The sequence below is a fragment of the Nansenia antarctica genome (genome assembly GCF_963989245.1).
Source record: "Nansenia antarctica genome assembly, chromosome: 17".
NCBI lineage: Eukaryota > Metazoa > Chordata > Actinopteri > Argentiniformes > Microstomatidae > Nansenia > Nansenia antarctica.
The window spans coordinates 2,790,808-2,807,723 of record NC_137687.1 but is presented as its reverse complement, the minus strand read 5'-3'; the positions used below and the strand labels follow the sequence as shown (position 1 = coordinate 2,807,723).

Below are 16,916 nucleotides of genomic sequence, written 5' to 3'. Positions count from 1 at the left end.
TGACAACCCATGTGTACATAAGGTTCAGATATAGGAAAAGTTAGGATATTTATAGCATAGCATAGAGTACAGCACAGTGTTTTATTGTATAGAAGTATAGTGGATAGTGTATATAGCCTTTATTTATGTAAACCAGCTCTTTTCCCTTCTTGTTTTTAGTCTTTTTTCCAAGCACCAGGGGAGCCCCCCCTCCCAAATTTCGTTGTATGGTACCTGTACTGTATTAATGACAATAAAGACCATTCATTCATTCATTCATTCAAAAGACCTGCAGAATCTAATGATATTAAATTCGACATTCGAGTTAAACGCACTTGGCTTGGTTTGGTTTGTCCCTCGACGCTTCCCGTAGCCACCTTACCAGTAGTTTCAATATGGCTGCGATCAGGAGTGGGGTGACTCCAGGGTGCCTGACGAGATGTTTCCTCAGACAGGCTGTGACACCGAGCCCGGGCAACCCTTCACTGTCAGAGACATGGAGCCAGGTGGGGTTTACTAATGTCTCTCTGTGTGTGTGTGTGTCAGGTTGTAAACCTTCAGCTATGCTTTAGCTTTAGCTGTGCATGCCTGTGACTTTGACACTGCCAGCCAATGGCACTGCAGCTAGCTAATCAGAAGCTAGCATGTTAGGCTGGCTAACTAAAGGCAATTTAAGACAGCCAGCTGGCTAGATGGACAGATATATGTCCATGATATTGCTTTACATGATCGTGTTTGTCGATATAGATAGACTGTAGGGTCTCACCTGTCTGCACAATAGCAATAAAGGCACCATAACAGTGAAAATAACCAGTGAGAAGGTGGATAAACATGTGTGGACAATGGACATCATCATGTCTCTCAATCAGTCTATGCTGTGATCATAACATGTCTTGAGGACGTGTATAATAACATCATGCTCTGGGCTTTAATCTCTTTAAACTCATCCCAGCCACATACTGGTTGACTACATAATCATACAAGCATGCTGGTTCCTCAACCCTCACAGTTGATCCTTATGAGTATGACAACACATTGGAAGTAAACTTTAAGACGTAACAGAATTGCCATGTTTGTTGTGCTTATATATATGTTACGGTACATCTGCTAGGGTTAAGGTTAGGGGTAGGGTTAGGGTTAGACATGCCAGCATGTACCAAGTCACCCTAGCACCTAACCCTAACCCTAGTTTTCCCACATGTACCGTATTCCCACATGTACCGTAACATATATACTGTGTCTGTGTTCTCTAAACAGAGGTTTCTGCAGAGGTCCCATATTCACACAGTAATAGAATGCAGGAGTCCGGCGACTAGGGCTGCCCTCGGACGACGTCACCATGGGAGGTTCCTATTGGTCAGCGCGGTGGCCGTCAGGCACAACAGCTCACAGGTGAGTTCGTCAGTGTGCAGGAAGGACCGTTGTTGTGTGATAAACTGTTAACCTGCCTGAGTGACCTGATGATGTGTCAAAGCCAATGGCGTAATATTCAGTTGACCAGTACTAGAGGATTAGCTATTGGTGTGTGAATGTGTGTGTGAATGGGTGAATGAGAGGCCGTTTGTCAAGCGCTTTGGAGCAGCAATAAAAAGGCGCTATACAAGTGCAGTCCATTTACCATTTAGAGGATTGCAAATGATCCTTCAATAAATACTGTCACATGTCACATGACATACCAGTTGTTCTTATCCCTTTGGAAAAAACCCTCCACCCATAATGTTAGGATGGAATTGTGTGTTAAGTTAACCATCCTTAACTGATGATCTCTATGTCACATACATTTTCCCCAGATTCCAGTTGAACCTGTTGCACCCATTGCATCTCCAGTCCTGGACCTGGGGTCCATCCCCAGTCCAGTCGTCACTGACCTCACCCCTGACCTCACCCCCATAAACTTACAGCCAATCGCTGAGTTTGCAGAGGCAGCGCCCACAGCGTTAGACGTCCTGCAGGGGGCGGGGGCAGAGGTCACCCTGGCGGAGTTGGGTCTGGGTTGCGCCACTCCTGTCGGCCTGGTCCAGAACATGCTGGAGTTCATGCATGTGGACATGGGACTGCCTTGGTGGGGAGCCATCGTCGTAGGTAAGCAGGTCTAGAATCAGCTTCCTCTTCATCTTCACCTGACCTAACCTTAAGCATCAGTGGGAAAAATCGCAAAACTGACCATAGATGTGTCAATGTTTCAGGGTCATGTCATCCTACCACTGGGATGATGATGATCCTGCTTTTATCAGACATATCGTGACATTAGAATTATAAGGTTCTATCTCAATTTTTGTCCAAAATTGAGTTTTTTACATAATCTGATCCATTAGGTGTTTATTAATGCCTGTGTGGTGTTATTTTTTGAAATGTTGACATTTTTGAGTTAGTAATTCATAAAATACAAAGCTTCCATCTCACAAAACATAATGGAATGTAAAAACTTTGACGCTCAATATCTCTGAACTGCCCTAAACGGAGATAGAACCTTATCATTCTAAACGGAGATAGAACCTTATCATTCTAAACGGAGGAGCCCCGCGGTGGCGCAGCGGTCTAAGCATTAGCCTCTAGTGCAAGCTGCCCACCGGGGACTGGGATCGAATCTAGTCTGCCTGGCTATCTCCTCTGGGGCTGCCGGCCACGGGGTCGTGCGGCGGATCCTACGCAATAGGCAGGGGATAATTGGATAATAGGTTGGGTTCAATTGGATACCAAATTGGGTGAAAAAGGGATAAAATCAGAAAAACAAATTTAAAAAATAATAATTCTAAACGGAGATAGAACCTTATAATTCTAAACGGAGATAGAACCTTATAATTCTAAACGGAGATAGAACCTTATAATTCTAAGCTCACGATATCACTGTGTCCATTTAGGCCATTTACCAAAACATAGCTGGCATCACAGTGACTTTCAGATGGTTGTAAGAGGCTTTTAGAGTCATTATGGGGCGCTTAGGTGGCGTAGCGGGTTAAACGCTGACCATGTAACCGCAGGGTCCCTGGTTCGAATCCGGCCGGGGACATATCCTGCATGTCATCCCTCCTCTCTCTCTCACCCATCCTTCCTGTCTAAACCTCTACTGTATCTGTCAATAAAATGGGACTGCACTCAGAAAAAAGCTTTAAACTTTAAACTTTAAAAAAATAAATTAAAAGAGATGCGTCATTATAATGCCGTGCTGACTTTCTTCGTTTTTTCCCATCTTCTTCCTCCTCCCTCTCTTCACACAGGCACGGTCATCGCTCGTCTGATGGTGTTCCCCGTCATCGTGAAAGGCCAGAGGGAGGCGGCCAAGCTGAACAACGTCATGCCACAGATCACCAAACTCACCAACAAAATGAACGAGGCCAAACAGAGCGGAAACAAGTTTGACTGTGAGTGTTCTTCTAACTATCGAACTATTCCCTCTATGTGCTCTGATCTTTATTAGTCTTTATCAGAGTGTGTGTGTGTGTATCAGTCTCAGTGTTTCTCATCGTAGGTTCTCTCTTCTCTCTCTCGTAGTTGCCAAGGCGTACTCAGACCTGACGCTGTTCCAGAAGAAGCACGACGTGAATCCCCTGCGTGGGTTCCTGGTCCCTCTGGTGCAGGTCAGTACAGCAGCCATCTACAGAAATATATCTCAACTATATTTCTATGTTTATTTATTTATTTGTTTATTTATTGGAAGGATCCCCATTAGCTATACCCATAGGCATGAGCTACTTTTAGTGGGGTCCACATTTAAAACATACATTACAAATAACATTTAACATATAAAACATACTTAAATTACAAATATCAAACATTAAAATATATCATACAATTTTACATTTGGCATAATATAAAACACTTATATATCTAGTTGGAGTCCACATTTAAAACATACATTACAAGTAACATTTTACATATAAAGCATACTTTAAATTACAAATATCAAACATTAAAATATATCATATATTTCTATGTAACCCCCCACTCTCGTGGTCAGATTCTTTCTCCTTCTTCTTTCCGACAGACTAGCCAATGCCTGCGTATTCTGTCTAGTCCTGTGTATTCTCTCACTACTAGCTACAGTAGAAAACAAACAAACGTTTACTGGATAGATAGTCTCCCAATGTGGATGTTTTTCAGTGTGTCTCCCTCTGGTGGTTTTCATGCAGGGTATCCGCGGTGTCTTGAAAAGTATTAAAAGTTGATAAATACATTTTGGGGAAATCAAGACCCTTAATAAGTATTAGAAAGTCTTATCACGATTTTATGAGGTCTTGAATTTTGTAGGTATCTTTCTGAATTATACTCTGTCCAAAGAGTTTGAGTCCAACATTTTTTCTTCTTCAAAAGTTCATGAATTTATTCGTTTTATTAAAAATCAAAGATGAACCGGACATTTTGTTGTATGATAGTGGTCTAGTCTATTATGCAAACTAAAACTGTTAAGTTAAAGGTGTCACTGATGTAAACGGTTACAGCTCGAAGTGGCGGTCAGGTCTGGAAAAATATTGACAAGGTCTTTAAAAAGTCTTAGAAAGGTGTTGAAATTAACCTCAAGATTCCTGTATATACCCTGAAGAGTAATCGCCCGCCTCTCTCCCTCCAGACTCCAGTCTTCATCTCGTTCTTCATCGCCCTCAGAAAGATGTCCTACCTCCCGGTTCCCAGTATGCAGACGGGCGGCATGTTGTGGTTCTCAGACCTCACAGCAGCCGACCCCTTCTACATCCTCCCAGTGTTAGTGACCGGGACTATGTTTGCCATCCTGGAGGTAAGAAGCCATTGTGAAGCTAAAGGCCAATGCACACGGTGTGTGATTTTGTCGCACGACAACATTCGATTCTCAATTCACACCACCGAAGTTGGACCAGGCAGGCTGATTACTATAGGCTCTACCAATGTTGCTTGCCTTGCTTCCACAATTTCTACAAGATACAACTGGGCATATTGTGCCTACATGCTCGATTGTTATTATTATGTAATATAGGTGTCTTGTAATCCCATATGAGATGGGCCGTGTTGTTGACTTCGGTGGGGTGAATTGTGCCAAAATATCGCATCGCACGCCGTGTGCATTGTCTCATTCAAAACAATGGAATCGAATTCCCGGTGCGACAAAATCACACGCTGTGTGCATTGGCCTTAAGTCTAGAAGAAAGACTCAACTTGGCAGGTTATCTATTTTACAGGCTAAGCATATTTTCCCTGAAAAAATTACCTTTTATGATTTATGAAGTATTCAGTGAAATGACCAAATGATGACTACTATTATTAACATGTAAATAATTAATAATAATAATAATAATAATAATAATAATAATAATAATAATAATAGCCTAACCTGCTGTCTTCTTCTTCTCCGCCTCTCAGTTGGGGGCGGAGTCTGGAGTGGACAACCCCAACATGCGGGCCATGAAGACTGTGTTCAGGATCATGCCCTTCGTCATCCTCCCCCTCACCATCAACTTCCCCACGGTAAGTCTCTCTCTCTCTCTCTCTCTCTCTCTCTCTCTCTCTCTCTCTCTCCCCCTCTCTCTCTGTCTCTCTCTCTCTCTCCCTCTCTCTCTCTCTCTCTCTCTCTCTCTCTCTCTCTCTCTCTCTCTCTCTGTTGGATGTTGGATTTTAAATGAAACAATTACTATGATGTTAAAGTAGAGATTCTCTTTTATTTTATGGTATTGTGTACATATTGGTTTCACCATTCAGAAATGACACAAGGTTTTATGCGTAGTCCCCAAAAGTACCAGGTTTTATAAATTTCAGGGTACACAAGGTACCCATTTCAGGGTACTCCTCCATTTAACAGACGCTTTTATCCAAAGCGACTTACAATGACAGATTACAGGGACAGTCTTCTTGGAGTAACTTAGGGCCAAGTGCCTTACTCAGGAGCACACTTACTTACGTACACAAATGTCCCCAAAACCATCAAACACAAGCTGAGAATCTCCGCTTTAACCTTGTAGTAATTGTTTGATTTAAAATCCGATACTTTATTGAGATAGAAAGCAGCAGGGTCATAGTGTTGAGACGAGTGTGTCTGACTCCACGCTTCTCAGTCAGATAGTCTGGAAATGTGACTCTCTCTCTGTGTCCTTCTCTCTGGTCCTCCTCCTCAGGCGGTGTTCACGTACTGGATGACGTCCAACACCTTCTCGCTGTGCCAGGTGGCCCTGCTCAGACACCCGCTGATCAGGCAGAAGCTGCGGATCCCAGAGCGGATCATCCATCCTACCGCGGCCGGGCCAGACGAGGGCTTCTTTGAGACTATGAAGAAAGGTTTGTGTTTGTGTGGGGGGGAAGAAGGGGTGGGATGCTGGGTTTAACACACACACACACACACACGCACACGCCACGTTATCGTCTTTCACCCTGTTTAACTGTTTTGATCGGTGTCTCTCCTAGGCTGGAAGAACGCTCAGGTGGCCCAGCAGCTAGAAGAGAGGGAAAGGAGGATCAAGAACCACCTGGACATCGCTGCTAAAGGTGAGACACACGCTCCGGCCGAGCGCTAGTTAGCTAGCACTAGCTAACTAGCACTAGCTAACTAGCGCTTACTAGTGTTAGCTAACTGACATTGACATTGCTGCTAAAGGTGAGACACGCAGACACAGTCTGTTCTACATCAAATTCCAGGTGTTTCTTGGAAAATCTCAACGAGACTAACCTGGTTAAATCAATAAAACAATAAAACACCATCTCTGTATTCAGCTGACTGTAGTAGAGGATTTCCGTCATGTCTGTCCTTCTCTCCTCTCCAACCAGGTCCGTTGAGGCAGACCTTCACTCACAACCCCCTGCAGCAGATCGCACCGCCCATCGCAGCAGCAGTGTCCGCTAAAGCCAAGCAAGCGTCCCAGGCAACCAGTGGCAAGAAGAGGCCATGGGAAGACACGATTGGATAGAAAAAGAGGATGATTGACAATCTGAAGGCCCAATGAATTATGTGTACATATTTATGGAGAGAGAAATGTGTGAAGGGATTGGTAGAAATGATGGGTAAGGGGAGGGTTGTCATTATGTATGTGTTATACCAATTAAAGAGCAAACGTCGGTTGCCTTGTTTATGTCCATCGTGATGTGCCTTTTTTTCATTCATTTCACTCATTTTTTCATTTTTATTGTGATAGAGATAGTAGAGATATGACAGGAAGGATGGGTGAGAGAGAGAAGGGATGACATGCAGGATATGTCCGCGGCCGGAATCGAACCGGGAACCATTGCGGTTACATGGTCAACGCTTAACCCGCTACGCCACCTAAGTGCCCCTTGATGTGTGCCTTCTGATATCAGGTGTGCTGGGAATGTGTCACCCAAACATATTGCAATGGAGCTCACAACAACGTTTGTGTAATGCTACTTACTTACTGGGAATTGATGAGAAAAAAAACGTGTTTTAACGGTCCATGTGTAATTTATTATAAATACAGTCAACTATTTACCATCCCTGAACTCAATCAACACACTCCCCCTCCCTGCCCTACATTTAGATAAACCCAAACGTTTGAGAATGTGTAAAAAATATTTCTATAGAATTTGCTTGACAAAATTCAAAAAATAGCCCTTTTCCTGACTAAGATCTTAACGCTGTAGGTAGAATACACATTTACATAGAATAAATATAAATGAACACTTACCACAAAAAAAGTGTGGCCAGAGTTACCTACATTCTATTATACTAGTGTTTTATTACAGGTATTATAAAGCATGTTTTTTTTTATTGTCATCAGTGCTTTTCAGATTCAATGATGATCTGGATCTATTCCCTTACAATTAATTAACCATAGACAATTAAATGGCCCTTCTCGATACTTCAGTTTTTATCTCCACCATTGGTTTTCCTCATTGAAAGTCATTATATTCTAATGCCACTTCACAGATTTCAGTTGTGAGTTGTGACTCATAGAACCTTCGAGCCAAGGAATGGTTTCGTATTTTTGGAGTGTTGGAGTTTGGAATGTCCTCTGTGGTGTCATAGTTCAACTGGAGTGTCATCCTGGCCATAGAATGACCCCATCGTCCATTTAACATACAGTGTCATGGCGATGTCTGGAGGTTCCAGAGATTCAGCAGTGGTGAACACACCCTGCTGTTAGCAGCCCAGTGGGAGGTCATGTGACCAGGAGGTGGTGTGGTTGAGCCTCTTGCTGGTGGTGTTCTCAGTCTTCGGCGTTCGTGTGTTGGTGGTGTTAAGACTCCTACTCTGCCTTGTCATCTGTGTCCATCTCTGTCAGGACTGAGTAGCACACTTTCTGAATGACCAGGCCAAAGTCGGCTACGGAAGAGAGGATGAGAAAGTTAACCCATGTGATTATTATTATCAGAACCGAGTGTGGAGGTGACCAAAGTGTATTTCAAAGATAAATATCTGCAAGCAAGATCTTACATCTTACGCTGTTTGTATTTTACTTTGCTTGTTTTGTAAGTATATACTTCTGTATTCTGTATCCCGTTACATTTATTTGTGTCTATTTGTAGACATCTTGCCTCATTGTGAAATGTCTCTGAGTGAGTTCTTCAAGACAATGTAAATACATACATTTTGTTGGGATGTTCACACTGTCTTCTAGACCTACTGGATTTAATAGCTGGCGTACGACCGTACAGGACAGTGGCATGCTCGCAGTTTATGTTTGCTGACGCTCTGATTGAATGGGACTCTCACCAATGAACTTGCGAATCCACAAGGGTCTTTTGCTGGAGGGAGTGTAGACACACAGGAAGTACACGGGCACTCCTGATAGGGCGATGCCGATGCCAATCAGGGAGTTGATGGTGTCACTGTAGAGGGGCACCACCACCAGGAACACGGTGCAGATACAGAAGACCACGGGGAAGAACAGACTGAGCTGAGAGAGAGACAGAGAGGAAAGATAATCATCACTGCTATCTCAAGCAATGAATGAATGAGATCAGTTATTCAATTTCACTAATAAATCACCAAACACCAAATGGAGGTTTCCACTTGGACGTGTTGAGGTTTGTGTGTTATGGCGGTGTTGTGGATGGTGTTGTTACCTTAAGAGGTCTGTGTCTGTCAGGCTGTTTCCAGCGCAGGTAGAGCTGGCCTAAGATGGACAGGCCCACAAAGAACCAGTAGCTAAAGCTGTAATAGTTGATCAGTCGAAAGATGTCCTCAACACACAGGTAGACCAGCGCCATGGCGCCCTGCAGAGTAACACAACATATATACAGACTTAGAACTCTGAGGAAGACAGAACCACTACACAGCTTTATGGATAGAACAATGGATTAGAAGCTTTATGGATAGAACAATGGGTTAGAAGCTTTATGGATAGAACAATGGGTTAGAAGCTTTATGGATAGAACAATGGGTTAGAAGCATGGAACACTCAGACAGACAGAGCCCTGGAGTGAACAGAATACTCAGACAGACAGACAGAACCCTGAGGCAGACAGAATACCCAGGTAGTGAGAAGAATGGAACACTCCAACAGACAGACAGAACTCTGGGGCAGACAGAACTCTGGGCCAGACAGAACTCTGTGGCAGACAGAACTTCAAGGTTGACAAAACAATGGTTTGAATGGAACACTCAGGCAGACGGACAAAACGTCAACAAAACATGCGTAAAACACAGTAAGATGGACAAATGATCACAGTAAGATGGACAAATGATCAATAGAATACACAGAGAAAATGTTAATGTTAATGCATTGACACACGCACACACACGCACACACACACACACACACACACAGAGACAGTGGTGTTAAGCAATGGACTGACGTTGAAGAGCAGTGCAGGGATGGGTGTGTAGCGTTCCACGTGGATCATGCACAGGTAGTCTGGGAGATGACCCTCTCTGGAGCCCACGAAGAACAGCCTGCAGAGACACACACATGTCACACACACACTGGACTAGTCACACACAAACACGCATGTCACACACACACTGGACTAGTTACACACAAACACGCATGCACAGGGCTATCTGTAATGATGATGATGATGATGATGATAATGGAAATGATAATGATGATAGTTAAAGATGGGGGATTGAACAGTTGTCACTCTCACTCACCTTGAGGCAGCAAGGATGGATGCGTTGAGTCCACCAAAGCAGGAGAGCGCCACTGCTACTGGGATAGTCCAGTTCATCACACCAAACACCTGGTCTGCGAACGTCTGCGGGATAAATCAGTTATATGGTAAATGGACTGCACTTATATAGCACCTTTTTTGCTGCTCCAAAGCGCTTTACAACGGCCTCTCATTCACCCACACATTCACACACCAATGGCGGCAAGCTACCATGCAAGGCGCCGGCCCGCTCACTAGGAGCAATTTTGGGGTTCAGTGTCTTGCCCAAGGACACTTCGACATGTGGCCAGCCGGGGCTCGAACCGCTGATCTGCCAACCTTGTGATCATTAGACGACGACTCTACCACAGCCTCCCCTATATGTAACCAATCCAAACACTTCCATCATTCAAATTTCACCATGTGACCTGCACACAGTTACAGAGCTACTATGACTAGTATAGAATTCTCACCACAGCCACCGCGTCACTGTCCAGAATGGCAGGGATCGGCAGAACAGTGTAGTACGCCACGTTGGTCAGGATGTAGATCACTGTCACGATGGGCATGGAGATCGCAATGGCCAAGGGCAGGTTCCTGCAGTTCACACAAACACACACCAGGGGGAGACAGAACACAGTTCAATTTAGGAGAAAATAAATAAATCAGCCAAGAAAGCAATTATGAAGTGGTTCAGGTTCAGGGTTCTTCATGACTATGGGGTCAAGAGTTGACCCCGTGGGCGAAGGGTGGGGTGGAGGTGGGGAGGGTGGGGAGGGTGTTTGTCACATAATCTGCCTGAGAACTCCGGGAGTAGCTTGTGATCTAATCACATGTCTGTCTTGCTTCATTTGATCAGCGTCTGGCTGGGTGAATCATAGCGAAAGCTCCCATCATTCCCCAAGAGGAGCTCCACCCTCCCCCTCCCCCTCCCCCTCCCCCTCCCCCTCCCCCTCCCCCTCCCCCTCCCCCTCCCCCGCCCTGCCCAAAACACTCAGATCTACCTATTCTATACTGTCTGCTATCTCTGTCCCATTCACTATCACTCACTTTTCCATGCATATACAGAACCAATCCATACACTTCGTGAGCTTAGAATGATAAGGTTCTATCTCCGTTTAGGGCAGTTCAGAGATATTGAGCGTCAACGTTTTTACATTCCATTATGTTTTGTGAGATGGAACCTTTGTATTTTATTAATTACTAACTAAAACATTTCAACATTTTACAAAATAACACCACACAGGCATTAATAAACACCCAATGGATCAGATTATGTAAATAACTCAATTTTGAATGGAGATAGAACCTTATAATTCTAACGTCACGACTTGAGAATTGAGAGGATGAGAGAGTGAATGTGTTACGAAAGGGGTTAAGTTAATCCTCTCATCTTACATATGCTATTGCTATTCCTTCCTTCCTACCTTCCTTACCTCTGTATCTCTTTTACTATACCTTCATTCCTCCTTTATTTCTTCACTGTTCATTGGCATGTACATTACAAGGAGTACATGTCATGGCTCTCCCTGGCTGCCAGAGGGCGCCAGAGATCACTTCAGAGACTATTGGCTCACAGGTGTCACCTACTGCTAATTAGGACCCTTCCCGTAAGAAGAGTCTTCTGTCGTTTCCTTTGTCTTTGCTCGGGAATCCTCAAGGTTGTTTCTTTTGGTATCCCTGCATTTTGTTATTTCTCTAGTCTAGTGTTTCCTTTGTATCCCTGTGGATTACCTCATTAAAGTGTCTTTTGCCTTTGAAGTGCATTCGCTCGACTGGTCTCCTCTCTGTGTCTGGGTCCTACACCATGCCTTGCCCACTAGCTAGTACTCTCCTCTCATGTCTTCCCTTCCCACTTTCCTTCCTTCCCTTCCCTCCCTCCCTGCCCACCTCACCTTTCAGGGTTCTTGATTTCCTCGGTGACAAAGTTGAGGGTGTCCCAGCCAGAGTAGGAGAACAGGGCTGAGTACAGGGCCAAGGCGATGTCCCCGGGATCTCTGGTCGAACCGTCAAACAGACCCTCAAAGTTGTGGGTGTGACCTGAGAAACACAACACAAATTCGTTCAAAGAAATTCCTGAAACGAGCGAGGATGTGTGTAGATGATATGCAGTATCTTTGTGTGAGTGATGACAATGTGTTTGTGTGTATGTATGTGCAGTTGATCATTGTGAGTACATTTTAATGCCATTTGTATTGTGTGTCTGAGAGGACAGGCTACACCGTAACTGTCCCTCTTAAGACTTCTTTATCCCCTCTACCTCCCCTGTGCAGTTTATCTACTGTAAATAATATATTTTTTTAAAGAAAGAAAGAAAAAACATCATTCTTCCTTCTTCTAGCATTATGACTGCCAATGGCCCCTGGCACCTAGCATAGATAACTTTGTCTTGCTATGACTGAGGGATTCACTTACTTAGACAAATGTATTTGTTGTGAGTAAAGGCGTCTGCTAAATGCGCAAAAATTTAAAATGTCATGTAAAATATGAAAGATATTCTGAGTGAGTTACCCTGAGCTATCTTGGTCAGGCCGGTGATGATGACAGCGATGAGGGCGATGACTTTGGCGTAGGTGAAGAAGTCCTGGACACGAGTCCCCCACTTCACATAGGCACAGTTCACAAAGGTCAGCAAGCCTGCAGGAGGGGAGGCAGACAGAGAGGTTCAGATCCACATGTTCCTACTTAGGGTTAGGGTTAACCTAGATCCACATGTTCCTACTACAGACAGACCCAATCAGAGATGATATCAGTCCTCACAAATACATTATCAATTAATATTCACACACTCACACTGGCTTAAGTGGCAGAGCGCTAAGCTGCTTTAATTACTACAGTATTATTCTATCAATCTATATGTTACGGTACATGTGGGAATACGGTACATGTGGGAAAACTAGGGTTAGGTGCTAGGGTGCTACGGTTAGGGTTAGGGTTAGGGGTAGGGGTAGGGGTAGGTTTAGGGTTAGGATTAGGGTTAGGGTTAGACATGCCAGCATGTACCAAGTCGACGTAGCACCTAACCATAACCCTAGTTTTCCCACATGTACCGTATTCCCACATGTACCGTAACATATACATGACATACTATATAACACTAGTGAACATGTTTTCCTGCTGCGTTGACATCCAAGGTCTACGTATGCCACTGACCTCTGAATCCCAATGACCGTGTGGAACTTTGATCATTCAGACCAGTAACACGGCTACTCTGGACTCCAAACCCAGCTGGACATACTACTCAATACTCTCAATACACAATACTCTCATACACAATACACTCATCGGTAGTTTGACCACTCTGTGTGTCAAACACCGCCAGCTCTTCCGCCAGGGCTTGTTCTTCCGTGAAGGTAAGAGGAAAAGGTATAAAGATACCCTGAAGGCCACCCTCACTAGCAATAAGGAAGGGGGGGGGGGGTGGTGTTCTGGTTCATAGTCTGCGTGTCTTGAGGAAACGGGTCTGCTGACTCCAGCAGTCAGCGAGTTACCGTAGTTGTTTTTCAAAGAGGGAAAGAGCTGAGTGAGCAGCACATACAGGGACATGGGTAGAGAGAGGGTGGCAGACAGAGACAAGATTCAGACACACCGCGTGACGTTAGAATTATAAGGTTCTATCTCAATTTTTGTCAAAAAAATGAGTTTTTTACATAATCTGAGCCATTAGGTGTTTATTAATGCCTGTGTGGTGTTATTTTTAAAATGTGGACATTTTTGAGTTAGTAATTCATAAAATACAAAGGTTCCATCTCACAAAACATAATGGAATGTAAAAACGTTGACGCTCAATATCTCTGAACTGCCCTAAACGGAGATAGAACCTTATAATTCTAAACGGAGATAGAACCTTATCATTCTAAACGGAGATAGAACCTTATCATTCTAAACGGAGATAGAACCTTATCATTCTAAGGTCACGACACTGGAAAAGACCATTCCAATACAAATACCATTTCCCTGTACATTTGTTCGGATTGATCTAATGTGACAAGGCTAACTCGGGTGATTATATGGCTTCTATGACAGACCAGCAGTAAGAGTTTGCTAACCAACTGATACACTGACAGACTGACTGACTGACAGACTGACTGACTGACTGATACGTTAAGGTTCAGCTCTTCAACGTTCCCTGTGTCCTTCTGGAGCGACTCCCACGGTCTTGAGAAAACATGTTTACCAGAGTCCTTCTACTAGAATCTATAGGTCTTATCTCTCTGGGCGGTAATCAGGGTTGATAATCAGGGTACTCGCACAAGTTCATAACCTGGAGATAGCCTCCCAAATGATGACTGTTAAATGTGTTTAATCTTCAAAGTCTTCGGACTCTCATAAAAACACATACCCCCTACTAAGGTCATTCACAAAATATTATCTCGTGATCTTTTTGTCACGTTGGAAAAAATGCTGATATTTTGTCCAGCAATGACATTTTACTTAGAACAAATCCAAGCAGCTACATTTGGTCTACAATGGTAGTACAATCTTCCTCAGATCAAGGAAACTCAAGTTTCTCAAATCTATACCTCAAGTCCATGTTCTGGCTTAAAAAAAAAGGACCTGACAGTTAGTTGACACACATCAACCCCCTCCCTCCCCCCTCAAACAGACCAGATCATCATAACACCATCACCCCCCCTCTTCCCCCTTACATTAGAAGCGAGGATCATAACAGTCTCTTGTCTACAGGTGGGCTCCTCAAGCATAACATATCACAACGTCCAGACAGAGAGACCAGTGAGGAGGACGGGAGCGAAAGAGCCCCGCCACACAGATGGAAAAGGTGCGGTTGTGTTGACAGTGTAAGAGAAGGAGGGTGGGAGAGGGTTGAGATCAGGTTGGCAGTCGAGTCGCTTTAGATGTGGACCAGATGTCAGGTGGGACTGGCGGGACTGCCCTGTCTGGGTTTCTCCAGGGCCTTGCCCAGGGCAGCGCCATGCTGAGCTGTCACTTAAAGTTGCCACTAAGCCGAGAGCGAGAGGTCAGAGTCTCATCGAGACGAGGACTTTAACTTACAACTATCAGCGTTTTTCATCTACCTTAAAAGCACTGCTTATCTGCTTGTTTGTGGGTGCACGCATGGATAGTCAGTGGATAGGTGGGCGGTGGGCGGGTGGATGAATGAGTTATTAGTATTTATTGGCACAGAGCTTTTACTTAACGGTTAAGGTCTATCTAAGATATTTGCTGGCCTGTCCTTTTCAAGTACTCTCTCACGACTCAGTGTTCTGTCAGGATGCCACAGTGTTGCCATGCGATTGACCTTCTCGCAGTGTTGTCTGTTGTTTATATGTCTCTGTATTCTGTTTATCTGCCCTCAGAGTTCTGATCTGTCTGTCCCTGTGTTCTATGTTCTATCCATTTGTTCCAGTGTTCCAACATGCAATACCCTAGCTTTTTCGACTCCTACGTATGACAGTTAAACTAACTGAGATCGTTCAGACCCACAGAATGAGTGGTTGTGCTGAGGGCTCCAGTTATCCGCTAGCCTGTAAGAATAAAAGCCATGAATCAACACATTCTACTCCTCTCTGTCTATGTACTGTAATCTATGTCATTACTCAACGTGTTCCCCCCTTATCTCCCTCTCTCTGTCATACTTTCGCAATTCGGAACGCTCTTTTGGCATGATACCTGGCACGAGACGTGACACACAGACCTAAATTAGTTTTCTGAAGTTGTAGTTTAAATTCTCCTTTCTCACATTCTCTACCCCCCTTTAGACAGGAAACATGTGCTGATGATGTCTGTAGTCTTGTTCCTCTTTCACACTTTTTACAACACTCAAGTGCTGACCTAGTATAGGGAGTCATTTAATTTCTGTTCTCCCTTTCCACCCACACAGACACGTCGTACACCCATAACACCACCCTTGAAAACTCAAACTCACGCAACACACCACCACCACCACCAAAGTCCTCGTCTCGCACACATCTTGGTAGATACCTACTTTACGATACCACAGCAAAGCAGCACTCACACAGTCACACACCACACAGTAAAAATAAAACTTGAAAATGTCAAACGTTGCTTACATATGCAGGCCGCGGCGAGCAGCCGATTGGCCACGTAGGGCGCTATACAAGTGGGGAAGATGGGCTGCACCATGTAGTTGGAGAAGGTGATGGCGATGACCGCCTGACTGGTGGGCTCGATGATGAGCAGTGACGTCCACAGGCGGATGAAGGCCAGGAACCCCCCGAAGGCCTCCAGGATGTAGGCGTAGCTGGCGCCGGACTTGGTGATGGTGGTGCCCAGCTCGGCGTAGCACAGCGCCCCGAACACGGAGAAGACCCCGCCGATGGTCCACACCACCAGCGACAGGCCGTAGGAGGCGCTGTAGATCAGCACGCCCTTCGGCGAGACGAAGATGCCCGAGCCGATCATGTTGCCCACGATGAGACACACGCCGTTCAGGAGGGAGATCTCTTTCTTGAGCTTCATGCTGTTGCCCGAGCCGCCGCCGGACTTCAGGGAGGACGACCCGTCGTTGGACGGGCACGGCGGCTCTTGCGTGGGCGCGGGGCCGTATGACGCCATCGTGTTCAGAGAGAGAGGGGATTAACGAAAGGTGACGTGGGGGAAGAGAGAACAGCGGTCGGATCAGATTTCCAGTCAGTGGGATTCTAGTTTGTCTGAAGTTAGTTTGAATCAATTTCCCAGCTATCGTCCTGTTGGTGACATCTGTGAAGGGAGACATAAAAGTGTTATCAGATCAGTACGTGGGTGTCACCATGGGGACAGATCTGCCGAATGGGCACAGTAATTAAATGCAACATGAACATGAATTGTTGTGTGTTTTCAATCGTATTTTTTTTCTGAATGATACATTTGTAAAAGATTTAATGTTTCTGCGTTCCCGACACCAGTGAGACTAAATAAGTTGTCGGCGTCGCTATTAAAGAACACAAATATGGACACACACACACGCACAC

At 44.7% G+C, this 16,916-nt stretch overlaps 2 protein-coding genes across 2 annotated transcripts; one reads left to right on the top strand and one right to left on the bottom strand.

Annotated features, from left to right (window-relative positions):
• Nucleotides 1-374: 374 nt before the first annotated feature.
• oxa1l (OXA1L mitochondrial inner membrane protein) lies at nucleotides 375-6,916 on the top strand (the record flags this gene model as incomplete). Its single annotated transcript, XM_080547569.1, has 10 exons — nucleotides 375-485; nucleotides 1,237-1,371; nucleotides 1,770-2,061; nucleotides 3,198-3,341; nucleotides 3,472-3,557; nucleotides 4,547-4,711; nucleotides 5,311-5,415; nucleotides 6,060-6,219; nucleotides 6,346-6,426; nucleotides 6,706-6,916. The coding sequence occupies 10 exons, from the start codon at nucleotides 375-377 to the stop codon at nucleotides 6,843-6,845; spliced, it is 1,419 nt and encodes a 472-aa protein (XP_080403695.1). The 3' UTR covers nucleotides 6,846-6,916.
• Nucleotides 6,917-8,138: 1,222 nt separating this feature from the next.
• On the bottom strand, nucleotides 8,139-16,521 carry slc7a7 (solute carrier family 7 member 7; the record flags this gene model as incomplete). The annotated part of the gene is made up of 9 exons (XM_080547570.1): nucleotides 8,139-8,215; nucleotides 8,606-8,789; nucleotides 8,959-9,108; nucleotides 9,691-9,787; nucleotides 9,986-10,089; nucleotides 10,458-10,581; nucleotides 11,880-12,024; nucleotides 12,496-12,621; nucleotides 16,017-16,521. 9 exons carry the CDS (start codon nucleotides 16,519-16,521, stop codon nucleotides 8,139-8,141), a joined length of 1,512 nt encoding a protein of 503 aa, XP_080403696.1.
• Between the last annotated feature and the right edge of the window lie 395 nt (nucleotides 16,522-16,916).